Raw genomic sequence first — 26,670 nt, 5'->3', positions numbered from 1 at the left:
GACCGAGATGATGGATGGTGGCTTTTGTATAGGGAGAACGGCGAGGAAGCTTAAATCAATTTTTCTCGATAATTCAAATAAATCAGTTTATTTGAAGGAGGATAAGAATGCGCTTAACTTAATTTATCCGATTTAGATTTTGACTACCTATAGTGAGTTTTCTTTTTGGGATTAAAATAATATGTTTACCGCTTTTACCCTTTATAAAAAATATGAATAAAAATAATATAATTATTATACCAATATGTATTAAAATTATAATTTATTGGAAAAGCAATAAAAGGATAAGTCGACGCCAACGAAAAATAGGCAATAATAAGCTATATTATTTTTTCCAAATAAAAATAAATAAAAGTTGGCTTACATATTATGTTGGATAACAAATTTAATTGAAAGATACAATGTCCTAACTCAAATTTGTAGAATTATCAATCAACCCATCTATATTTGCTCCATTATAACTCGAGGTCTCGATTAATAATTGGATCTCATGAACATTAATCCAAAATAAATAATTAAAAAAATATTAAAATAAAAGTTTAACAGAATACTGGACCCTACCTTACGATAGTTATTCTTCTTGAGAAAATATAATATAAAATTTAATGAAATCAAGGTCAATTATTATTTACTAAATTTTTTTCAATTTTATTGTTCTTCTACTTATTTGAGCATCGAAGGCATCCTATAGAAAAATTTACTTAACCTAGATCTTCATATAGATCAATCACGCAATCAGTATCCAAACTTTCCTCTCTTTCGACTACATTAGACCTCTAGAATGTTGAGTGCTTTTGGGATTAGATCAAAAAGTTCTATCAATCTCGATCATTCATGTGACTAATGGCAAAAGCGATCAACAACCTTAATAATAAATAGCAATTTAGAAGGAAGCCATATTAAACGAGTTTAAAGACTAAAAATTATATTGATGCCTCCTACGACGGATTCAATGGATTTGTAGACTTGTAGTTGAGAGGTTCTCTCATTCGTCTCCTATGGAAAACGAAGGTTCCTTCTATATACATATTTCCAAGAATGCATCAGAATGACCACACTCGAGCGAGAGAGATGCTACAAAACTTATCACCCAAAATTGATGAGAGAAAATATAGATAATTAAATAGCAAACGTTAGCTTTCTTGATTAGAATTTGATCAGGGTGTACCTTAATAGTTCTAGAGGTCAATTGCGTTGACTTTAGGCCTCTATTTGGACGTTGATTCCGGAATCGATTGAGATTATGAACTTGTTTAATCGTTATTGTGTTTAATTATAGGATAGGATTATGTCATCAACTACGTTATTTTAATTATAAAAGAATTATTAGATGAGACTTTCAATATTCAATCATCTTTTCCTACGAATTTTTGATCTTCCTTAAGTGAATCTAATGTCTCATAAAAAAAATTTAAAAAGGATTTATATCCTCGATTAAGGTTAAGTGAATCTAATGAAATCATACCTAAATTAGATTGGTGTGTTTCGACACCCGTATCCAATTTTATGAAACACCAAAATCATACCTAAATTAAGTGAATCTTCCTTAAGTGAATCTAAGGAATTTTTTCATGATGCACCGGTTCATGGTGGCTCATCAATTCATTTGTCCAATTGTTCATCAAAGATGGGATTCATCTCATCCTTTTGAGTGTCCGTTGAATTCAGTAGGGGTTGTTGGGATGAAACCAATTGAGAGCCTCACACACCCTACTTGCTCGTGTCGATAATGATCATCCCTTTCAAGTCTATTGTATCTTCAAGTTAATCATCTCATTTGATACTAAGACGAATGCGTCAATAACTTTGGAATATTCTCAACCTTATTTGGTCGTCAAATTGATTATATCCTTTAAAATGATCGTATCTTCGAATCAATTATTTTCTTAAAATAATCAATTTATATTCTTAAAAAGATCGTATCCTCTAGTCGATTGTATCGTCCAATTAAATAATCTTGATGATCAAAATGGTAATTAACTTATGCTAGTTAATATATAATATATTTAAAATATATATATAAAGCATCTCAATTAAAATTAAAATATGGTGTCAATGATTGCACAATAGTACTTTTGCCATCGAGCCATCCATACTTTGATGTTAATGTTAATGATAACATAATAAGAAATGATCGGAACGAACTCTATTAGCACTCCACTCCTTATTGCTTCTCATGCAAGATAGAAACACCTGACCTCATCTGGGAGGCATAGAGAAGGATCTCTTCAAAAATGATTTATACATTCTCTACGAATTTAACATACATACTCCCCCACGAGAAAGAGATTTCTCCATACCAATATATCAAATATATGTTTATATTAAAATTAATGACACAAGTAAAATGAATTATTATGTCTAAAGCATATTTTTGTTGTAGCTAAGATGTATCCTCACATCTGATATATCCTAATTAGAGAAAAAAATATTTGAAGCACTCGACATGATCATCAAGGCCAAAGCGTCCTCTTATGTATGATACATATGCTTCGGACGAAAAAGCACTTTAGACAAAAAAACATCTCTCGGAAATAGTTAAAGCATCTTTTTATGTATAATGTGTTTGTCAAACATAAAAAAAGTGTTTGAATCATAAGATACATATGAAGTATTTGATGGAGTAAAAGCATACTTATGTATGATGTATCTAAGACAAAAAGACATTCGAGACTACGTATAATCATTTTTTTAAATACATAATAGGTCATAAGATAAACATTGCATTTTGAAATGGGATAAGCCCTTAACCAAAACATATCGAGGGTAAATAATATAACAATGAATTTTAATAAATTAAAACCCTACGTCGCATTAGTTAACTCGAAGATGACAATGCACTAATTGAGCATGTCACATCAATAGGATATAAATAAAATATTTTCTTATTAAATCACTTAATATTTTATACTTGATGACACTTATAAAATCAACACTATTAGTATCTCTAGTTACGTTTTCAATTTATATTCACTAAACTTATAATGTATCTTTTTTCACCCACGATGAATTGAAACTAAATTAAGCAGAACTAAAATAGGATAAAAGATATATACATTTTTGTTTATCACTCGCATCAACAACTCATATTACATCTCCTCAAGAAGAGTCACCTCACATGACAAAAAAAAAAAGATAGAAAATTATTACTTAGCATATGATCTAAAAAAATTATTATTATTGGGATAGTTCTGACTTAGTCATGAGTGATTTGAGATGGTTATTAGATTCTATAAATAGAATAATGATTCATGAAAAAAAAAAGAGTGCATTTAAAAATATTTTGTAAGTGTCCTTAGTCTTATCATTTAATTAATATTATTTTATTTTTTTTATTAGAAGTCTTCTTTTTTAATTGTATTATAACATTTTATTTTCAATTATTTTCTTGCTCCTTAATCCCATCAACGACGACGATGTTTATCATACGCCAACCTCATCGAGGCACCAAATTCCTGCACCTTCACAGTGCCCGCCGGCGCGGAAGCCTCCACCAGCATTGCGGAACCAAACGCCGGTTGCCTGGAGTGCTCATGTTCGACGCCGATTAAACACGAAGAGCTTGAGCGTCGAGCCCAACAAGACCTTTCCGAGGCATTATATATATATAATGCGCGTATGCTACGGTAGGCATATTTATGAAAGAAGTCTTCTTGAACAAATGAATAAGATGAAACCCAGTATCTCTCACCAAAACTCAAGTGATCTTGTGGCATCTGTTCTTGGCAGAAGTGGCAATGTTGTGAGATGGATGAGTGTCTTCAGGATATGTGTGGTTGTGTGTTACAGCAGCCACAGGGCCTGTCATGTAGTTTGGAAATGATGGAACAAATGGAAGGTAGTATGTATTTTTTGGTCGAACAAAACACTGTGAATCATTGTCATCACAGAAAACAAACCAAGGATTTTGACTAGTTTGTGCTTGGAACGACAGCTGCACCTCACCATACTAATCTATTGTAAGAAAATTATTGTGATGTGTCCTTTTGACTTTATAAATTTTATTGCAATGTATTGAGGATGCCAACTAAGTTGGAAGTTTGTTGTTTTATAGACACCACTTGCCTTCTTCAATGGCATAGAATTCTGTGTGTGCAGAGCATTCTATCAGTTTGGCACCAAAAGTCTAAATTAATGGTGGCATAGATCTATTTGCAGTAGCTTAATGCTCATCAAAGTGATGAAGTCTAACTTATATATCCTCAAAATAATGGCAAGCAGACAGAATTTAAGCTGTCCTCCTCCTCTTCTCCTTGCTGGAGAAATGTCACATGGTTCTCTCTCTCTCTCTCTCTCTCCCCTGTACACAAGTCCAATGGTGACCTAAGGACTCATTACTGACTATACATATTTGAACAGTGCATTGCAATTCACAAGGTAGTGACATCAATGCAGACTCTCCCAAAGGCTGGAAAGGGGTTGAGGCACACAAACTTTACTGCCGCTCTCTCTTGTACTCAAAACAATTGGTGACTCAACACATGGATCATTCTCCCTTCTTCGCAGGACAAAAGAGGTATTAATTCCTCGGCTGGATGGACCTTCATGCCGACACTGCATCCACCATTCTCAATCTGCAATAGCCTGTCATCTGAATCTTCTTTTGAGGGCCTCTCCTCTGTTCCAGCATCATCTTGTTGTCTGTGAATACTTCTCCTGTGGTTTTGTGTGGCCTCTTCAACAGTAATGGTGAGTGGCCAACTGAAATTGAAGCTATCAAAACCTTCGATCCCCCGAGTTGCCTTCCGAAGCCGATCGCGCTCTTCTTCCAGGAATGGTCCTTTCTCTAGTAGCTTCAGTACCCTCTCTGCTTTCTTCTTCACAGTCAATCCCCAATTGTGCCTGCACAAAACATCCCACGACAACTATAGCTGATACACAACAACAAGAAGAGCAGCATCAGAATCTTTTGGTTTGAGGCCCTCACCCCCTTTCATCGACGTACTGGAAGATGCACATCCGCTGTATGACGTCCTTATCGCTCTGCAACTCGTCCGCGAAGCTCAGTGGCCCATGAGTCAGCAGATGTTCGAGAAGTATCATAGCCTTGTATGCTTTCCTCCATCGCTTCCTATCAAATCTCTTGAACCTGACGCAGACGTTATCGACTCTCCAGATTACAACTTTTGAGAGCTCGTCATGCGGAACGAGATTAGAACACAGGAGGCGAAGACAAACCTCTTGTGCAGAACCTCCGCAACCCTCCAGAAATCATCGACCTCGAAAGCAGCCCGTGAAATGACACGCAGCGCCCTCGTGTCCCGCGGCGGCCATGGCTTGGTTCTTGTTGCTTCCTCGGCCAGCCTGCATGACCGGATGGAGTTAATCGACTCGGGAAGAGGCCACGATACATACCAAGTCTCATGAAGCCGAAGAGGCGTACAGCTCTGCGAGAGTGACATCGGTGAGGACTAATCTTGCTGTCTTGATGTTCGATCTGAGGAAGCGAGAGGTCTGCCGCTTGAACTCATGGAAGAAAGAGTTGGCCATGGCTGTGCTTGCTACCGGAGATGGATCATAGATAGCTCTTAGATAGGAGGAATTCTAAATCATATCTTGTGGGCGAGAGCATGAGATCGAGGAAATGAAGCAATTGACTAAGCCATGAAAATGACAAAAACGCGGAATTGACTCGATAAAGCTTGTGAAGGTAGTGAGAAGGGAATCAACGGAGGAGGTTCCATATCATAGGTAGGTTATTTTGAGCAGTGTTTGAATGCGTTCGATGTTGAGCGAACTGTAGCAATAATCGCAATTTATTGGAAAGCAACAATTTGGGATTTGTGTTTAATGATTGGAGGCGTGAAAGGACCGATGAATTGGATTGCTTCACCACAAAGGTCTTGGAATTATTTTAATGGGCTTGCTAATGCCAGTAAGCCACCCTTGAGAACCTTCTTGCGCTCTGATGCATTGGTTGTTTTATGTTTTTTGAATCAATACATATTTTTACTTTTTTATTTCAAAAACAAAATCAAACTTTAAACAGCTTCGACTGAATAATTAAAGAAAATTTGATACTTCAAAGCATATATTCTACTAGGATTGTAAATGGGGCATACAAATTAGGTATGTAAATGTGCATCTTTATTAGAAAAAACAGAAAGCACTGACAACAGTAAAAGTCATTAGGCTTCTTCCTCACTCCATGATGTGGTGAGGTTTTCAAGGTGGAGTTACAGTAAGCTCAAATTCAGTGGGGGTGAGAACCATTACCGTAAGGGGTTGCTCAACTCAACATTAGATGATAATACAAGTTTGAGAGAAAAGCAAATCAACCCAAATCTAAATTCTAAAACCAATCTTCATTTGCAGCTGATGGACTGGAAAGTCGGTAGTAGATCCTGATTACATTCTACATAATTAGTAGTGAAGACAGTAGCCACACAAAAGTAGAATACCCAGGTACTCCCAGAAGAAAACAGCACAGTATACAATCTGCATTCCTAAATCCTTGGACAACAAAGACTGACATTTTCACCGCAATGATCCACTAGATTTTCCGGGTTCAGATTGCAGGAGCATTGTAAGGTGTTGTCTAGGAATATAGGCATTGTTGCTGCAATATCGGATAAAAAAGAGTTATTAGAGGTTGTCGTCAATAATATGCGTCATGAATCAAGAGTCAGAGAAAGCAGACATAACTCGATGACACAAGTTTACTTGAACTAAAAAATAAAGATGAAACCAGCATTTGTCATCAAAACTTCAATCCCCACAAATAAAAGAACCATGCAAAATCCAACGAAGTACCTCCATAATGATTGGAATGTACCATACACCAAGAATAGGAGGAAGAATAAATATAACTCCAGGTAAAAGGACTAGTCAAACAAAAGAACAAGGACAACGCCTTTTCTAATCACTTCTCCCCTTCATGCATGCAAGACTTCATGCTAAACTAACAGCACCAATCAAAATGTGATCACCTTATATTCAAATCTTCTTGGCAATTTGTGTCAAAAGAAAAAAGAAGCAAGCAACAATTGCACTTTCATCGGAGTTAGCTGGCTGTAACGAACTCAGACAAAATAGACCTGGCTTCTGTATCATATTTAAGGATTTAGTTTATAGACCCATATACCAACTCAAATCTGTGGTAACCTGCTTGTGGTTTGCAGGCAATGGCTGTAGTCAGGAATGTACATTCAAATGTGTTTCATGCATTATTTCTAACACAAACCTTAAGCACCGTTCAGTCAAATGCTTCAAGGCAGCTAAGTCACTACACTCGAAAAAAAATAGCTCCAATGATTACAGTTACTTGAGATACCAATAGAGAGCCAAATCAACCATTTTAAAGGCTCAAGTTCTTGGTAGTATGTGAGATAAGAACTTCAAGAAATTGACTGGGTCCCTTCATCTTGTCTAAGTTGGTGTCTGAACAAGAGACGTTTTTTTTAGTATCTGAACAAGAGACATTTTTTTCAGTGTCTGGACAAGAGATCTTAACCGAACCCTTTTCTTAATAATAGGGCTCAAAACAAAAAAGGAGCTCCAGTGAAAGATTTGTCAAAAACTTAAAATGTATAGTCAACTTGACATCAACTCTTCAAAGCTACTACCAAATTCCAAGTCGACATTGGGCAATGTCTTAACATTTTAAAAGGCCGGTCAGGATAAAAAATAGTCTCCCTAATTAGTTCTAGTCTGAGCTGGTGGAACCAAAAACCAACTTTGCAAAATTACTCAAGATCTCAAAATAACATAAGAAAAATGAAATGACAAATTTTGCTATAAGGATTCTGATGAACCAATTTACAAAAACCTATTACAATAAGTATATGTAAAATAATTCATACGGAGGTTTAAAATCTCAGTCTGGCATAGATATCGATCATCAATCAAACGGATACAGTACCACATCCAACCATGTGTCATTCCAATATTAGTTGGTCCTATTGAGATGAAGTTCCAGACCCCAAAAAAAATACCATTATATTCATATTCTTTTTCTTCAATAATGAATCAAGATATGTTTTTAAGACAGCACATATCATATCTGATCATAAAATAAAAACATCTAAGACACCTTTAACATTTATAATCCAATCATAGATTAGAGACCTTTAACATTTACAATCCAATTGTAATACACATTAAGATACCAATAGTGCTATCCGATAGATCTAGGTAAATATGCAGAAGTATGAAGACGGAAAGGAAGAATAAGAAGCTCAGGGAACTACCAAAGCAAGAAACCAAGACAGGTATCTTAAAAACATAATAGAAGAAATTCTAAAAGGGAGGAATAGCATGAACAAGCAAGGATTGAGTTAGCTTATGCTTTTAGGCTCCAACAAAAGGAAGAGCTGTGACTGTCCAACAAAACAATAGCTTGTGTTGCATGTTAATGGTTGTCGTCCATGATAAATACCAATAATACTATTGTCAAAGTACGATGAGAGGCCAAAATATAAACATATAATCCATTTGAACTTCTTTGGAAAAAGAATGCTTGACCTAATAAAATTCATAGAGATGAATAGGACTTCTCTTCAAGTAATTTTTTTAATAAGCACATAACTATATAAAGAACTAGGACTTCCTGTTCATAGAGATGAATAGGAATTCTTTTCAAGTAATTTTCTCAGAAAGCACATAACTATATAAAGAACTATGTACTATTCTTTTTGACAAAATCTACATCTTTCACATAACGAACATTAGATATCAATAAATATTCATATGCCACACAAAGTTATGCCCAGATCTCTCTCGGGAACATGTGATCTAAGACTAATAGTGGTCATTCAAGTTTTTCCCTAATATTAAAGACTTAACATAAACCACTACAAGCAAAGTAAAGGACAACATGTAAATCAAATGTGTCGACGCACCACAGTTTCAGCAACCGCACTCATATGTTGGTGCCTTTTACATTACATATTTAATGAAATGAAAATATCTCTTAGAACTTATTCAAATTTGTTATTCTCAATCAACAGAATTCATGAGAGCATTAAAGATGCATAATTATCCTTTATTAACAGAAATCAACCTTTATTAATCATGTATAAATGAAACGCCAAAATGTGGACTGAAGAAATCCCAAGAAATCCAACCAACAGGGTGTGCATACTTATATTAAAGCTAGACTATGATTTTATGCACTAATTTGCGAGAAGAGTGGAGAAGAATCACACACCCTTTCCTCCAAACAGTACAAGAAAGTTGAGCCCTTCATTGCATAATCTTGCATATATCCTCGTATTCGACAGCTTGAAGTATCCTCCCATCATACACCCCTTTCTCAATCTGAACCTTTGCACAATATCTCTCTGTATCCACTGATAAGAGCCTTGCATTTGATCCTCGATAAGCCCCATTCACAATCCTTACAAGCCCTCCAATCTGAGGTATCACTGTCTCCAGCTCCTCCTGATCAACTCTGAGCACATGCTTGCTCTCCAACATCTCGATCTCCCCCACATACTTATCGATGACTCGTTTCACGGACCCCTTCTGCTTATAATAACCCTTATCCGCTAGGGTCTTGCTCATCACTTTCACCACAATCCCTTCACAGAGCCAGTAGTCCTTCCTGTTGCTCCTCTCTTTTGCCTTTTCCTCTTCTCTTATGAGCTCGTCAAGTGCCGACAACCCACCACCTCCACCAGAAGGAGCAGATTTGTCGTTCTTTTTGTCTTTCCTCTCGGAACGCTCCTGTTCTCCCTCGTCAAATCCTAATTTTGGGATCTTGGAGGTGGATTCGCCGGCAACATTCGATTTTGAGGAGGACGTCGTCGCAGGCTGAAGCGAAAATGCGATTTTGCCACCAGGCTCGGATTTAATAGGGGCACTAGGGTTAGGATCTGCAGCGGCTTCAGGGGTATCGGAGGGAAGGGGATCGGAGGAGGAGGAAGAGAGGAGGGAGGTAGCGCGCTCGATCTGGAGGGCGATGGTGCGCTCCTGGCGCTCCTCGTCAACAAGGTCGGCGCGGAGGCGCTTGGCCTTGAGGCGGTTCTTAAAGACGGTCTCCGAGTCGCGGTCGATGTAGGTGATGAACCAGCCCTTAGGGGTGTCCTCGACCTTGCAGAAGCCGGCGCGGCCGAGGTGCTTGACGAACTCGGTGAGGGTGGCCCATCGGGTGGAGTTCATGTGGACGTGGTGGCGGTCGGCGATGTACTCGTTGTAGACGACGGTGGCGGCGACGCGGGAGAAGCGGTGGGAGCGACGGACGAGATCGAGGAAGGTGCGCTCGAATTCCTCGGAATAGCCCTCGACGATGCGGGTAGGGTTCTGCCCAAAGACCTGCATCTGGCGCTGGTGGCTCTCGCTGAGGCAGTGGCACTTGAACCCATTCTCGTCGCGGCACTGCTTCTGGCACATCTGGCAATACCATCGCAGCTTCTGAAGCCCCTTCGCCTTGATCCGGTTCGCGATCGCCTTCGGCGTCAAGAACTCGTTCTTCCCCATCGTCGACGATAACCCTCCCTACCTCTTCGCTTCCTTCTCCCACCGGCCGTCTGCGCCCTCTTCCACCCCCCAAAAATTGGGGAAATCTAGGGCTCAATTCGGATGCGAACGCAAATCCGAACCCGGTTATTCGTGAACCGGTCGATTATTCTAAATCGATCGGGGCGGATCGAATCGAGGTGAAGCCAATAAATAATTTCATTTCGAAAAGATTATTGAAATTAAAGATTTGGAACCAATGTATTTGAAAAAATAAAAATAAAATCGTAAGAAAGTATAATTGGATAAGTAATTTCGAAATATATCTTTGATTTTATAATCAATTACCTATTATTTTTTTCTCATTATTATTTTTTAATTGGTTGATAGGATGAATTGGTCCATAGAATTGGACCAATTCTCAGTTATAGTATTTTTTTTAGTGTTATTAAAAAATACTAATTTTTTTAAAGTTGATTCCTATACCTGATATATAAATCATAAGTAATTATCTTATATTTTTTTATAAGGATACATAAACAAGGTTCATAACTATTTTTCTAATATTTTCAGTCTATTTTCATTCTATTACAGTATTTTGTAATAGAATTATAGTATTTTTAAAATAGAAAAAAGAACACTATAATCATGTTGAAAAATATTGTAACTCATATACAAGTCAGATTATATGAAAATATTATAATCGACAAAAAAAAGGACTTAAAAAGCATTAGAAAAATTATTTGGGTGTGGTCCTTCATTTAAGAAAATGAACATTCCAATAACTTGACTTATATAATATTTTGAAACATAATTATAATGTTATTGGTATATTTTTGAAAAATATTATAACCCTATTATAAAACACCCTAAAAAAAATACTAGAAACATACTTATAATTTTTTCTTATGAATCATTGTGAAAATAATATTAGAAAAATATTGATGATTCTTATATTAGGTATAAAATCCAATCTTAAAAAAATAAAGTTATAATGTTTTTAAAAGTACTAAAAATTTTATAAAATAGTAGAAAAATATTGTAATTAATAACCGAATCTAATTCGATGGATGGATTTTGATCTATAGGAAAAGAGTGGGAAAAATGATAGATGGCTTAGTATAGAATTAATTAAGGGTATATTCGAAAGTAAGCAAAGAATTGTTAGGGCATCTTCTCCGAAAAACCCAAAATAATTTTTTTTAAATCACCATAATTGGAATACAACTAAAAAATTGCTTTTATAATTTTCTCATTTAATTTAGAGAAAAAAATTGCTTTGGAGATTACATAACAAAGCTTGAGAAAAATGTGAATGGGATCACAAAAGAAGTATCTGCGAATGCACACATCTGGCTTCCTTCTCTTGATTCCAATGACTTCTCTTCTTTTCTTACCTATATGTTAATTCTAACCTCTGCAACTCGTTGCACTTGCACTCTTATCCATGGCTAAGAAGGGATGCAACAACAGCTGCAACTGATGCAGTCCGGTCTCCGACCACCAAAGCAACGTTGAAATCGATAGCAATCCTCACGACCTTCTTCAGCTTGGAAAACTTTCCGGACTTCCACATGCCAAGTAGTTTAATCTCGTTCGAGGTTAAACGAAGAAGCAGAAGACTAGTATAGATCATTGATGATCAGAGTCAAGCATCGTCTACATGCTTTGTGTCGGAAGTTTCTTGCAAGAGAAGGTTGGTGGAGATCCCTTTGAATGGTCTTCGCTCTTAGGCCTTGTGGAAAAGAAGCGTCCAGTTCTGGTGGACCTTGCACCACGGAATCCTCTTCTTGCCTTCTTCTAGTAATCCTAGCTTACGGAAATTATACAGATCCTTCCTTTCTAAGAAAGGTATGAAGAAGACCTGGAAAATGGTTCATTTCATTTTCAGCGGGTCTTTGGCAGCCACACGAACCGTGTAATATAGATTACCACGAAAATTTGTGGCACTTTTCTTTGGCATCACCATAAAAACTGATCCTTTCTCTGTTTTTGCATGCCGACATTATGCGCATTGATTCGTGGGACTTGGAACCGCGTCGTCTTCCTAAGGGAGACGCTATGGGAGTTCGTTGGTCACACACAGCGTCTGGTCTTAAATCGGCCATGTGAGAAGAAAGAGAACGGAGTCACCGAAGAGACGACTCTTGGGACAACGCGTAGCTTCACTCGAGTCAAATGCAAAGTGTTTACAGCAGAATCTTTCCCTAGACGAAGCCAAACAGTTATGTCACCATCAAATGATGGAGAATTATTGGAATTGACTTGGTGAAGTAATCTGAATTGTCACGGTGGACACCCAAGTCATGTGTTCGTCGAGAGTTGACTGTGTTTGTTCAGTTCATGAGATGGCTCTCTCACATTTGGCACTGCCACCGTCGATGTACCCACTCTGCATCTAAAGTATGATACAGAGAGTTCAGACGAATTTGATCTGTTCCCTCAGAAGGAAGATCGATGGTAGAAGTTATCTTTTACCTCACAGATTTGGGTTAGAGAAAGCTGTCCTGATGGGAAATTTACAACGCATTGAAAAGATAAATATATGATCCAAATGAACTTTATGTGGAAAATACCGAGAAAATCTTTTAGAGCAAACATGCGATTGCCAGAATATAAAGTCACTCTTAGGATTACACGACAGAACTAGAGAAACATATGAAGTGTACACCATATTCTATCATTGATGCCTCTTCTGGAGGTTATCGAGTTTATGGCTTCCATTAGTGTTCTCAAAAAACTTATCATTCCTTGCCTCCCAGAATTTACTTGTAACTCTGACCAGACATGCATACATACTCTCTGCGACTTATTATGTAACCCTAACCTTTTCAATGCATGACAAGGTTTGCAATGACAGCTGCAACTAATGCGGTCGGGTCTCCAAAGACAGCGGCCATGACGACAGTGATAGCAATCTTCACGATCTTCTTGAGCTTCGCAAACTTTCCCTTCTTTCCGCTATCCTTTCTACGAGCAACCGAAAGCTTGTGCAGCCCCTTATCCAGTGCTCGGATCTCGTTAGACTCAAGATTTGGTGCAGCTCCTTTGCCACCAAGGATGAAGTCATCCAGAATTTCTAGCATGTTGTTCTTCACACAGGACACATGGAAGTGGTGCTCCTCGCTCTCTGAAACGTACATCCAGCTGTTTGCACCTTTAATCAGATGCTTCTTGCCGCACTTGTAGCACTCGGAGGAGGACTTGTGACGGAGAACCAGTGTCATGGTTCCTTCCTCCGTTTCCACAGGTAGGCGGTGCTTCAGGTTGGCGCAGCAGGGGTGCAAGTTCTTCCCGTTGTCAAAGCAATGGTAGACGTAGCCGTCGATGCCTGCTCCGCACGCATCACAACGGCAATCCTTCTCGCCAGAAACCAGAAAAAGGAAGACGCAGTCAGGAAAGAAAGGATGGGCGAGGGTGGCCTTAGGATTTGCACAGTCCATGTGTAGAACATGTCCACATTGCTCGACGCAAGTGTATCGATGACCGAACCCTGCCTCCAGGCACCCATAACACCGGAAAAGCATTTCGTCGTACTCTCGCATCAGGTCGTGATGGTGGTGGTAATCATGAATCAACCCACCGTAAGCCGAGCTTGACGGATGCATCTTTTCTTCAACGATGAGTCTTTTAACCTGTCAAATTCATTTGTCGAAGCAAGGAACGTAAGAACATCAAGTGCGAGACATCACACAGGAATCAAAGAGTTTTCATTCAGAATACTATCATCTCAAAAGGAGAAAAAGGAAAAGAGGTGCCTTAAACAATAAAAGTAGGAAAACTTTAGCTCTAAGATCCTATCAAAAGTTGCTTCCGACGGCAGGCAGGATAGTTAACGAGTCTCAAAAGAAAAAGGCATCATCATCACTACCATTAAGAGAAGATAGATCAAAGTAGATCAGACACGCATACCTCTGTTCTTCAGTTGCCTCGATCGCTAGACTTCTCGTAAATGAGCTCTTACTTGCCTCAGTTCTGCTGCTTTGTATTGAGAGGATCGTTTCCTTCGACGGGAAGACGAAGTCACCACGAAGTTTCGGGACAACTTCTACATGTCTTGCATGAGTCGTGTAATGCAAAAGATACGCAGATTTCTCCAGAACAAGATCATATTCATGGATTCCGTTTCGTGCTTATGTTTGTGCTTGCGTGTGCAATATTAATAGCAATACAATATTATTTGTTTATGGTTGACGAAGCTTACATGCTGGAGTCAAACCGCGTCGTTATCGTCGGAAACATCGTGGCACTTTGGATGTTAAGATACCACGTCGTTTCCTTGTGGATTATGTTAGTTGGTACATGGGTTTGAGCAAGTTTATTTTGCAGTTGACTTGTCTTACTACAAGTAACTTAGTCTTATTTCTATTAATAAGACCCAAAAGACAACTTTCATGTTATCGTTGTTAATGCATGATTCTACCATTTAAGTGTTTGTGAGATCATATCACTTCTTAGAAATTGTCCGTTAGTGTACGATCAAATACATGACACAAGTCAACGTCAATGTCAATTACGACGGGTTTTGGCAATCATGAAGCTTTGGTCGTTCAGATTATGGGATTCCTTCGGCATATAAAGTATCCTGCAGAATTTTGTCTCGATAAGTTTCTCAAAGAGTCGGCCCTCACCCAAAAATTTAACACGCGATTAACCTAATCTAAATTTTATTGACGTTAGTGTTGAATCAAAATTCTCGATCGGAGCTCAGCAGAAATATAAGTTCATATATGGAACATTACACTTGTGTTCATCGTCATCGTGGAGATTATATGGGCTAACACTAGTGAATCAAATGGATCGAGAAGTAATTTGTTATAAAGTTGTAACACTTCAATTTGATATATTATTATTAGTTCTTTCGGTAATAAATGAAAGCATATAGATTTATTAACTTTTGACTTATATTATAAATTATAATGTGCATTGATTCATGATAATAACTTGTGGCTTATGTTATAATATAATATATAAATTATATTGACTTATAAGGATTTGATTGATATATTATTATTAATTTTGGTTTAAGTATTTTGATTAGTAATTTAGATTGTATTATTAGATTTGGTCTCAAATTTTATTGGCTCAAGCTAGGAAATCAATAATGTAAAGACCTAAATTATTTATATGTCTCACCCATGAAATACCTAATCATCTAATAGAGATATTTGACTTTTCGACATTCTCTCTAATAAGAAATATTTTAGAGTTAATTACAGCCCGTTAGTTGAACACCACCAATGAACTAACGTGGATGGCATGAGGTCCAAGTCATTCCCCTACAATCAATAACGAGGCAACAACCCATTGGCCACCGTGTTTGCAACCCATAAGAAGTGGTACGAGCTGGTCGTTGGGGGCCGTGGTCCCTAGTGATCGGGTCAACCTACAACCCCCTTGGTTAGGCCGCAAGGAGCTATTTGATTAAACCCAGTCAGTTATTAAAGCTAGCAAGCAATGTCCCTTTTATCGTCCTCCACTGATAATGGGCCGTAAGGGATCATACAGATCGGTCATCACATAAGTGAGCCACGAAAGGATATACAAATCAGTCACGGTCCCTCTCGACTTCCCAGATGTAAAAATTGGTCATTGATGCCAGAATAAGAACCGGACCCTAGACCCAAAACCCCCCATTGCTTCTATTACTTTGTAAAACTAACTTAATCGTCGGACGGGTCGGGTCGGAAAATTTCCACACTCCCACCCTCAACACAATTTCGACCTTTGGTGCAAAATCTTTGAGGAAACTAAAGTCTATCCCAACCCAACCTTAGAACGACTTCGGACACTTAGAGATGCCCCTATCACCACGAGAGCCACCTAGACAATATAGTGCCTTCAGGATAGACCAAGTTGTACCAATCCTTGATTGATAACATCCAAGCTATAATATTTTAATACTAGAAAGAGAGCCATGAGTCCTTGGCTCTCCTGGGGGGAGGTACTGATAAGAACATTTAGTCTCACATTAATTGAGAAGTTGATAAACCGAGGTTTATAAGCCCTCTAAGTCAATTAGAGATATCTTTTAGGGTTTATGAGTTAAAAAAAAAAGATAAATCGTATAGGTATATTTAAATAACGATAATACTTTATGAGATAGAGTTACACCTACGCTATCTTATCACTCTCTTTTAATTGGACAAATTAATAAAAAAAATTTATTATAGGAGACAAGGGCTAGTGGATATACTCAGCTATTCTATCAAGCACGATGTTAGATGTTCCACACCTATGATTTGGTCCTCTTAATTACAAGGATAAAAGGATGAATTTTGTCCTAAGATATGTCATTCACATTAAACCTTAAATTAACCAAGAGAAGCATTTTGCCCTAAGATATGTCATTCACATGAAACCTTAAATTAACCAAAAGAAGTTGTACCAAAAAGAAATTCCGATGAATCACTTGGCTCTCATGCATCGTGAAGTCAATTGAAGAAATAGTTCTTTGGATTTAGATGATAAGCTCTTAGTCGCTATCCTATATCAACTCCAGTTTGAAATCGATTAGTTTCAGGTAAAATTAAACCATTCAAATAAATTCTATTATTCAAATAGGGGACTAAGTCTTAGCTGTAACGTCACATTAATTCATTTTATTTGTGGTAATATAATGATTAATTTACTCTTTCATGCAGGTCGACCTCGATGATCCTATCTACAAAGTTATATCCATTTGATACTTGAAATATCATATTCTAACACATTATATAACTTGTTTGATTTCGGTCTCAAGTTATGTTTATAGAATAAGAGAAGAAAAATACTTCAAATCTCCGATGACTGTGTGTAGGATCATCAAGCTTAGTTTATCTTTCTTTGAAGTCAAATCTCCAATCACAGGAAAGATGACATCAAGAACAATGGTGGCAGAACAAGGCAACTCCGTGACCTGCTGAGGCGAGACATCGATGGCGTTTCACCCTTCAGGGCAAGAAAATGACAATAGTTGTGGTTCACATAAAGAATCTCTCCTTCCTTATGCACGCTTCAATCGTAAACTTGGGTAATGGATGCCTGAGATGGTTCACGTGCACTCCATGGCCACACAGGTTTGTGCGTTCTTGAAATCTTGTGCCCTACCAACTTGAGGAGATGAATTATGTGGCCATGGATCATTTCTCGTCAAGGTAGCGAAAAATGGTTGGCTTGATTCTGCTACTTGAGACTGCATACTAATTGCAGCGAGCAGCACTGCCTGCAGAGAGCTTGTCTTCTCCATTGATGGAGACGGTAAAACCCTTGTGTTCCTAAAGTCTTTTTATCTTGAGCTGTCTCCTCCGGTTATTGTGGCTGCAGGCATGGACAAGCAGCAAGCTTGAACCTGTAGGCATCCAGGACCACGCACAAGCGGATTTGAGACAGACTGCAGTAAGAGAATGCAAGAAAACAAGGGTCATACAATGAAGTAAAAACAAGGTGGAGGCCACATTTGTGTTCAGAATTCATCTTGCAGTCGCTGCTACAGCTGTTACTATGTTGTGTACTCTTTGACCGTCTTCCTCCATGATTCTGGCTGTGTGTGTGAAACAAGTAAATTAGGACTTGAAAGAACTTCAAACTGTGAGCAGCATCTGCTAGGGAGTTTCAAGAAATTTATAGAGTATTAACCTTAGGTGGTCAAGATGCCTCCTGTCTGTATGACACAGGAATTCAGTGCTCATTCCACATTATTCCCTCATCATAAGGTATGGCCTATACATGAGGAGGTATGAGCCTTGAGTCCTATAATGTCATCAACAAAATCTGCTTCTTGTCATCTCTGCTTGATTCAGAAGCATTCGATCCAACGTTTCAGTATGCTTTTTGTGCTGATAGCTTATGTCTTTTGCTGTATCTATGTCCACTAAACTAAATAGATTCCAGACCATGGATAGAACACTCTGCTCATGGGCTATTCTGATGTAGCACAAGCTTCCGGGTGTGGAGTTGAAGTAGCACCAAGAAGACAGACATGAAACAAAGGTTCACTTGAACTTGTCCCAGAGTAACGGAAAGATCAGGGAGGCCTACCTCTCAGAAACGACAGATTGCCTCTTCTTTCGACGAAGGGCATTCGCAACGACAGTCGCTGCTGTAGCAGCAGCATCAACCACATGCATACTTATGAGTCGGGCACTCCAAGGAGAAGGCAAATATAAATCTTTCTGATGCCTAGTAAATGTAGGCCACACCTAAATGTCAGATGGAAGTCCTAAATGAGAAGAAAGGTTATGTTAATGGATGGAGGGGTCAAAGCAAAAATAATGATGCCGAAGCTAAGTGGAGAAAAGATAACACAACAGAGAAACATGACCATACTGTTTCCCTACAACCCCAAGAGACCATTTCAAAGCTTTAATTATACTCATCTTCATGATCTTTACAGAAATACCTGATACATTTGATGGGAGATCACTGAGAAACCAGGTCAGGTCTCATTCTGTGGAACATGGTTTCCTATTTACTTGTTTGATATTTGAAGGAGACGAAGGTAACACAGTATCACCTGCGAATAGCTGGAGTCGTTTTGGTGACTGTGGTGATGAAGAAACCATTTTGCTCTTCTGGGCCTTCGGGAGATGAGGTAGCAACAGGAGAAAGAGACGGAGCACAGGCTTCTATTATATCCTTGTTCTTCATAGACCCGCTACTACTGTGATCCTTGAGTTCTTCTTCCAGCAGTGTCTTCCTGTACAGCTTCTCCTCTGCATCCTTGAGGAACTTCAACTTTGGAGGTGGGGAGGACCATATCCAAGTCAAACCATCTTCGTCCGAGGGTTCGAAGAGTGGGTTGAACCCATTTTGGCTGTAACAAGCCATGGGAGTCGGGGACGAGGAGAAGAAAGGCGGGGAGGACAGAGGTGTCAAGATTGGACTCTCCGCTATGAGAAGCAGATCTCGCAAGCTCTTCCCCACTCTGTATCTCACGTCCTCTGACACCAAGTCCTGCTGTGTCTCTTCTGCGATGGTGCAGAGAGACCTCGGAGGACCTGCAAGGCGGTGAAGCCTCATGAGCTCTGCTTCCACTGTGTCTTCTTCTCCAAATGGCTTCCAGCGCAAATCTCTGGTAGAGTTGGAATCGAGTTGCTCTTCATCAGAAGGAATTGCTCCGATCACTGACACGCAGATTTCTTGGGGATTGAGATCTGCCGAGCTCGAAAAAGAAGATTTCTTCCAACAAAACAAGTCTCCATCAATTTTTCTCTTCTTCCACCAGAAGAAATAGTATAGTTGCGCGACAACGGCCAAGAACAAGCAACCTGAGACAAGACTCAAGCCAATGCCCAAGCAACCCAAAGGTCTCATCTCTTCCTTAGCATTTCTTGACAGGAATCTGCCCAAAGATCACCACCCTTTTCTTCAAATCATCAGCAGAGAATTTGAAGAAGGCAAGTACATAACAAACCACAGATTGAACCCTACAAGAACTACTGGGAATGGATGGAGGCAGAGGAAGAACTAATGAAGGACGAAGAAGACAAATTCAAAATAACAAAATCTTCACCACAAAGATAAGACAATGGAATCAAGCAGGAACAAAGAATGAACTCATGCAAAACAAATTCTTGCTTCCTCCCAAAGACAGACCAAGGACCACATACACTAAGATGATAAAACCACGAAAAGATTACACCTTTACCATCAAGGTGACAATCTGCGACCAATCACCCGTGACTACCATCCCAAAAAATAAGGGCACAAGAAAATTTTCGAAGTCACAAACTCTAAAGCCCAACTCTCAGAAAGCAATCTGACAAGTGAAACAAGACCAAGATCAAACCTTTGTCATCAAAATCACATTTTGAGAACCATCGTAGACTTCCTTAGCTCCCAAAAACCATCTTCGACCATCACCGCAAGGGATTCCTCAGCCTTAGATCAGAAATGCCACCAACCATAAAAGAAGCCATCATGGAGAGCCAGAACATCGCTGCCCAAAACCTCCTGTGGCTTTTTCCAGAGTTTGTTTGATACCCTCGAGAGTGCCTCATGTGGGCTAGGGAAGGATGGTGTCGTTTCTCCAATGCCATGAGACCAAAACAGGGCATTCGCTACGGTGCAAATACTGTGTCCTCACAGACAAAAAGTACGAATTGCGAGCAGTCGATTTCGAAACTAAGGGCTGCGATTAAACCAATTACTTCAACCAATTGCTTGGGCATAATCCGCTTTCCAGGTTGAGGGAAGGAGTAAATTGAAACGCGCGACATGTTGGATGCGGTCTCTTTGATGCCTTGCGTTCTCTACTAGAGCAGAGACCAGCGAACTGCAATGTTTTACATATTAGTCCTTGTATAGTTTGAGAATATCATATTTAACCCTATAAGAATGAATTATAAGGACTTTAGTATAAAAGAACAAGATTCAGAAATTGTTTGTATAAAATAAAAGGATATGGAGGACTAATATAAAAACTGATAGCAGAAATGAAGGGTATTCTTTGCGAAAAAGAAAGGTTATTATCGTAATTACAGATTCCAAAGGAAAAGGGTTTCGTTTGAAATAAGAACAAAGAAGGGTTTATTATGTAAAAGAGTTTTTTTCTAAAGAGGAACGCGATAGCGAATTAGGGAGAAGAAGAATGGCTCCTTTTTTATTAACGATTGCTACGATCGTCTTCTTCCTCCATCATTTCCATTCTTCCATCAACAGAAGAGGTCGCAGATAAAAGGCGGGAGCTGATTTATCAATATGAGTTTTATCTTCCGCAAGGAGAAAACCCCAGCAGGTGATCTTTCCATCGTTACTCCATCTTCTGATTTGACCTATGAAGAAAGGACGCACCAAAAATCCGTTCTTTTTCTTGGGACTTTTGGTTTTTTTTCTAGAATAGGTGGTCTTTCTTTGGTGTGGCCATGTTTATCATTTTCTTTTACTGGTCGATTAATCTGATATTATTTCATTCATACGATACAATTCTATATCTATGTGAGAATTCTTAAAAGAAAGTGGTCGTAATTTTGAAAATTTATTGTCTTTCGTGTTCCATCAGAGCTACTGCTGTAGAATAAGAGAATGTTTGATAGATCAATCAGGGACATTGAGAGGAAGAAACAAGGGCTGCAAGCAGAGGAGGAAAAGCTCATCGCTGAGATGGTACAACATTTTTAGGGGCCACTTGATTTTCTAATTCAGGAAATTTAATTTTCGAATTTTGTAGTTTTGCCTCTTATGTGCTTATCCAAATTCAACATTTGTACCATCATGTGTTTGTCTGGTGTAAGCATTAAAGGGTGAACTATCTTTTCATTAATTATGGTATTGGATGAGGAAAAAAAAGTGGTGGCGAAGGAAAAGAGGAGGGGAGAAGTCAAACAAGAGGGAAAGATAGTCAGTTTTCTACATATTACTCAAGTAGTAGTAGTAGTATCATGATTTATTTAGTACCAATTGCAGAGTTATATTTGATGATATTGAGGCCTCCCGGATGCAAGTCTGCTGCAGTATGTTCAAATTTTCATGGCACGCTAGGGGCAAACAACATTTCTGTTTGGTATTGACATAGTTCTATGGAACTTTTTATTTCTTCAGAAGTTTCAAATGCAAAGTACTCAAGTTTGGTCCAGCACATTGCAAACATGCCTTATTTAACAACAATTTGCGATGTAGTGCAGTCAAGCAGGTGTTGAAACATGTTGGCAAGAAGGGATTTTGTTTGAAAATCTTGATCTGATTCTGTTTTATATATATCACAACAAGAATTAGAAGCAAAATTAACACTCTGCAGTCAGCTTTACTTTTGATGGTGGATCAATATCGTGATGCTTGCCCAAGCATATATCATGCTGCAGTATGTATGAAAAAGAATATGTAGACCACATGTTTTATGGTCATTGTCATCTTCATATATTGATTTCAAATTATTATCTCATTGAACTTCTTAATTTCAATTTATTCTCGTATTCTCATAGAAATTTCTTCTGGAGAATCTAAGTTCCACTTGCTAGATTCATTTGTGTATCAAGATTATTTAGGAGAAATTCTATAGCAAATATGGAAACAGGGAATAGATACTTTGGTAAGAAATGTAGTTTCATGCTGCTCTATATTAAAAAGTTGAAGCTCACTCTGCATAACTTATAAGATCTTTCGATCGTATTTCATTATTACCTAAAGATTCCACGTTTGACTTCTAGTTTTCCTATTTCTAGTATCTTTTACAAACCTCTGGGAAGTTCAATGCTTGGTTGGTACTATTTTTCTGTTTCATTTTCTACTGAAGAATTCATATGTTTTAGATGTTGAATCTTCTTTTCCACCTTCTCTGGGCGATAACTGTACTTAATTGATCTTCAATCTAGTTTTCTGTATTTCCTACTTAAATCATAAATGTCCTATTATATGTGATTGTTTCTTTGCTCATTGTATATGAATCCTGCTACAGGCAACTGTAAAAGTCATGACAAAATATCTTATCAGAACAAGCATCAGATTACAAAGTTTTATGCCCTCAATCACAGCTCCAAGGTGTATCTCTTAGAATTCAGGTACGTTTTGGGCTTTCACAGTAGATTTTTGTGTCACCGTGCTACATAATGATTATGTTCTTTATAAATTAAAATGCAAATCTGACATAAAGCAAATTATGTTATATTTTTTCTTATTTGGAGTCTGATTCTTATTATTTGCATTATGCAATCAGCTTACTGGAACACACTACTAGGATAAGGTTATTGGCAGCTTTTAATGAGATCTCTGTTGCAGAGGTAATGCCAAAATCTGTACACATGCTGACTTAGGATAAAAAATCATTTGTCAAGTTTCAATCTATTAAAGATTTCTTCGCCACTGATCTTGTTAATTTAAGCTATATGGAAACAGTATGATGGATTTCTTAGATAAATGTCAAGGAATGTATCAAATGATCACTTTGTGGAGAGTGAAACAATGACAAGTAACTAATGGAGATTCTGGCATATCTGGAGGGTCCTGTGGATTTGATACAATTAAATTGGAAATGGTATTATTTGATGAGAAACTCATTATAGGAAATCCTAAGGATTTGGAAAGTTTCAGGGTTAATGTGGAAACTACTAACACCATTTTTTCAATAAGAAACTATGCTTCATTAAATCATACAACTGCAATTGTATGATTATAAGGCTTCCAAGTCTTCAACTCACTGTATTAACTATACCATCTTGTCAATAATTTGCACCTCTATTTTTCTTCATTGTTTTGAATAACTCAGCTGAGTAAAAGTTGATCTTGATTCAGTTCATATGGAACTCCTTTTACAAAACTGGATTTGGGTACAAATGGAATGAACTAGATATGGTTGATTGTTTATGTTCAACTCTTCAAGCAGACGATACCATGGAAGAAGATGAGGAAGATAAGAAGAAACAAACATAAAGAAATGTATACAATCTGAAAAATAGTTATTATATTTTCATTGGTGGAGAAGATGTAGAACCAAGGACAGAAGCATCAAACGGAGTCTTGTAAATAAAAGAACAAGAGCCTGCCAGGAAAACAGGATCAAGGAAAGAGTTTCTTTAGGCATTTAAAATTTGTTCGAGAAATTTCAGAATTATCATTCCATCATAATTTTGGAGGAAATTAATGGATGATTTTGCATTAATCTACTTTCGCTTTTGAATTTTCAACTCATAGATGGAATCTGCTAGGAGGTTGGCAAAGCACGGATTTAGGTGTAAGAGTGTTTACTGGACTCTTGATCTAAAAAGTTTACAGGGAGCATTTGATCGACCTTTTTATGAATGTTGATATTGTATATTCAACACACAATCATCCACCAGTTCCTTTTCAGTGCCCCAGGGTATATATATCACATGCTAAATAGGCAGTGCAAGATATTTGTAGAAGTTGTAGCTGGATATGGTATTCAGTGTTTCTTTGTTTTGAGAAATTTTCCATTGTTTCTACTTGGTTGTGCCAGAATTTACCTGACAAACAAGTTCTGCATTTGATTTGATTCCCTTCGTGATCAGCATCATCACCACTGTCTTCATTTGAAAACAGAAATTCGTTTATTTCTTTTTATTTCTAAGAAGCATAATAAGGTGCTGAAGTTTTTTTAAATGTGTTCAATGGACAAACACCTTTGGTGTCAGATACTGTGATAGGATAAAGAGCATACAAGCAAGGAAGCACATGTTTCAATGATTTGGTGGAAGCAAGAAACCTAGCAGAGTTTGATGTGTCAGTATGGAGAAAGTCTCTCACTGCAATTGAGTCGGGTCTGGATTTAGTAGCTTGCACACCAGTGAAACAATTCATATACCAATAATATCAAGTCATGGACTTGACCACAAACTAACCTAAAACCTAAACTGCCCACTATATGTCCACCTGTTGTACCTCAAATCAACTAAGAGATTCTTGCCTCTTCTGGTTGCTTTTTGCAGGAATTGTTGGTGAGGACCTACAAGCCCACATGAGATTCAGATGTATACATAAAGAAGGTGTGATGAACAGGTGATCCTTTTGACCAAATCTCAGATCTCCTGAACATGAAAGATGTTTTACGAGTGAATCGATATATGAAATATTGTCATTACGTTTAAGGTAATCTGAGTTGTTTCATGAAGGTGGTCAGTGTGCTTTGTTGCAGACAGTTCAGGAGCAAGGTTGTGTGCAGTTGCACCATTTGGAAGATGGCTCAAATGGTGCTGCCCACCTGCATATTCATGGGGCTAAAAAGATCCAATAAAAGCTTTGGAAGTGACAGAACAAAGCTAAAGATCACCCCTCAGAATCTTGGTGTCTCTTTGAAGAGCATGGGCATGATGAACGAAAGGCTTGCGGATCCTCTCCACTTGCTTGGACATGGATTTGCAGCGGCACTCTCTGCAGGCAATGCAATATTTCCCCAGCCATCCGACTCAGATATCTCGCACATTGTGGTGGTACCTCATCTGCAGTAGCAACTCAGCGTAGCCACCAAGGAAAGCATCCTCCATCCACCAACAAAAGATGAATGATTGATCTGATGCCAAGCAGTGTTTGTTGTCTTCGAGTGAGATATTCGAGTCACTCGAGCACTTCTCATAGTTCTTTTAGGTGAGAGGAAAGTCGTACAATGTGCTTTGCCATCTCCTCCGTGGAGAAGGTGAGTCGTACGTATACAACTTAGCAGCGTCTCTTTCTGTGGGTGCTACGAGACTGTGCGCCGGAGCTGATCACAGTAATCTGCAGATACGACTCCTCTCATGGTAAGATATGAAGCATCACCGAGTGCAGCTGTCAGATGATGGAAAAGCTCAATCACAGTCTCGCCGAGTGCATTCACCTCATCACCTCATTTTCCACAACAATGCCGTATTAATCAATCCGTTCGGTGGATGTTAATTGACAAGCACAAATTCCAGTGCCACTAAGATGCTTCTTCATTCTCCTTTTTGTACAAGTGGGTGTCTTTTCCACAGAGTGACTTCAGTTTCTTCGATGACAATCCACTTTAGGCATCTCTGATGTCCTCCGCAAGAGGTTTTCTTTCTTTCCCCGGAGACTATATTATTACACTCTGTGGACCAGAGATCAGCCAACAAAAACAGGGGAGAAAGCCAATGGCCGCCAGTCTCCTCTCTAAACAAAAAGATTATAGTCTCTCTAAACACGAGAGACTATTGTATCAACGAACGAGTTCATCAGAGAAAATATGTCTTGTACAAGATTGACAGTTTTCCATGGAGTGTACAGACTCCTTCAAAATATGTACCGCAACCATAGCATCCAACTTGATCCAGTTTTTTTGCATCCCATCCATCCCTAAAGGGTACGCATAAAGCCCTTCTTTCGCAGCAAGCAATTCGATATAAACACTTCCTTTTCCACTACAAGGCTTCCCACCTTTAAGAACACATTAATATGTATTAGTCTGGATTAAGAAACCAGGACTATCTCCTCTCGACTTGTACCAACCAAGAGAGGAGAGGTGTGTTCCTCAGCAAGAGTTCGACAAGAATTTGGCATGCGGTGCTTGTCATTGGCCACCATATGGTACACGGATCCCGTTCCCACTGGAAGATTGGCTGTAACCTGCACAAGAAAAATCAACACAAATCCTCCCCTCTAACATCTGTCGGATGCTTTTTCTTCGGAAATAAAACCCTAGCAGTAGGTGGAAGGGAAGCCTCATGTGGTACGCTCAGGTCATATCCAGTGGAACGCATTCTTTCGGGTCTCACGACAAATTCATGCATCGGGTGTCGCCTGCATCTTGTCCTCGGGAAAACGCCAGGAAGCTTCGACTTGGCCTGCTTTCTCCTCAATAATGACGCACTTCCTCCCCGGTTTGTGATTCGAAGGATTTGCTGT

General features: G+C 38.5%; 4 protein-coding genes across 7 annotated transcripts; all 4 read right to left on the bottom strand.

Annotated features, from left to right (window-relative positions):
• Positions 1–4,178: 4,178 nt before the first annotated feature.
• Positions 4,179–5,652, bottom strand: LOC135605972 (epsin-3-like). The gene is made up of 4 exons (XM_065096633.1): positions 5,384–5,652; positions 5,179–5,304; positions 4,928–5,089; positions 4,179–4,842 (listed from the first exon to the last, which is right to left on the bottom strand). The coding sequence occupies exons 1-4, from the start codon at positions 5,488–5,490 to the stop codon at positions 4,458–4,460; spliced, it is 780 nt and encodes a 259-aa protein (XP_064952705.1). The 5' UTR covers positions 5,491–5,652; the 3' UTR covers positions 4,179–4,457.
• Positions 5,653–6,286: 634 nt separating this feature from the next.
• Positions 6,287–10,499, bottom strand: LOC135605971 (KIN17-like protein). The gene is made up of 2 exons (XM_065096632.1): positions 9,149–10,499; positions 6,287–6,559 (listed from the first exon to the last, which is right to left on the bottom strand). Exon 1 carries the CDS (start codon positions 10,417–10,419, stop codon positions 9,184–9,186), a length of 1,236 nt encoding a protein of 411 aa, XP_064952704.1. The 5' UTR covers positions 10,420–10,499; the 3' UTR covers positions 6,287–6,559; positions 9,149–9,183.
• Positions 10,500–12,984: 2,485 nt separating this feature from the next.
• On the bottom strand, positions 12,985–14,503 carry LOC103975389 (protein VACUOLELESS GAMETOPHYTES). Its single transcript, XM_009390344.3, has 2 exons — positions 14,311–14,503; positions 12,985–14,033 (listed from the first exon to the last, which is right to left on the bottom strand). The coding sequence occupies exon 2, from the start codon at positions 14,004–14,006 to the stop codon at positions 13,230–13,232; it is 777 nt and encodes a 258-aa protein (XP_009388619.2). The 5' UTR covers positions 14,007–14,033; positions 14,311–14,503; the 3' UTR covers positions 12,985–13,229.
• A 2,635-nt stretch (positions 14,504–17,138) lies between these two features.
• On the bottom strand, positions 17,139–20,577 carry LOC135605970 (uncharacterized). Of its 4 annotated transcripts, none has more exons than XM_065096630.1 (3): positions 20,168–20,546; positions 18,893–19,720; positions 17,139–17,770 (listed from the first exon to the last, which is right to left on the bottom strand). In XM_065096630.1, exons 2-3 carry the CDS (start codon positions 19,690–19,692, stop codon positions 17,689–17,691), a joined length of 882 nt encoding a protein of 293 aa, XP_064952702.1. In that variant the 5' UTR covers positions 19,693–19,720; positions 20,168–20,546; the 3' UTR covers positions 17,139–17,688. The 4 variants fall into 4 exon arrangements, 3 of the variants coding, with proteins under 3 accessions (XP_064952702.1, XP_064952699.1, XP_064952703.1); XR_010484623.1 differs by having other exon boundaries at positions 17,737–17,920; positions 18,016–19,720; positions 20,168–20,577; XM_065096627.1 differs by having other exon boundaries at positions 18,893–20,544.
• Positions 20,578–26,670: the final 6,093 nt, after the last annotated feature.

The sequence above is a fragment of the Musa acuminata genome, chromosome BXJ2-2 (genome assembly GCF_036884655.1).
Source record: "Musa acuminata AAA Group cultivar baxijiao chromosome BXJ2-2, Cavendish_Baxijiao_AAA, whole genome shotgun sequence".
Classification (NCBI taxonomy): domain Eukaryota; kingdom Viridiplantae; phylum Streptophyta; class Magnoliopsida; order Zingiberales; family Musaceae; genus Musa; species Musa acuminata.
This window is presented reverse-complemented; position numbering and strand designations above follow the sequence as displayed.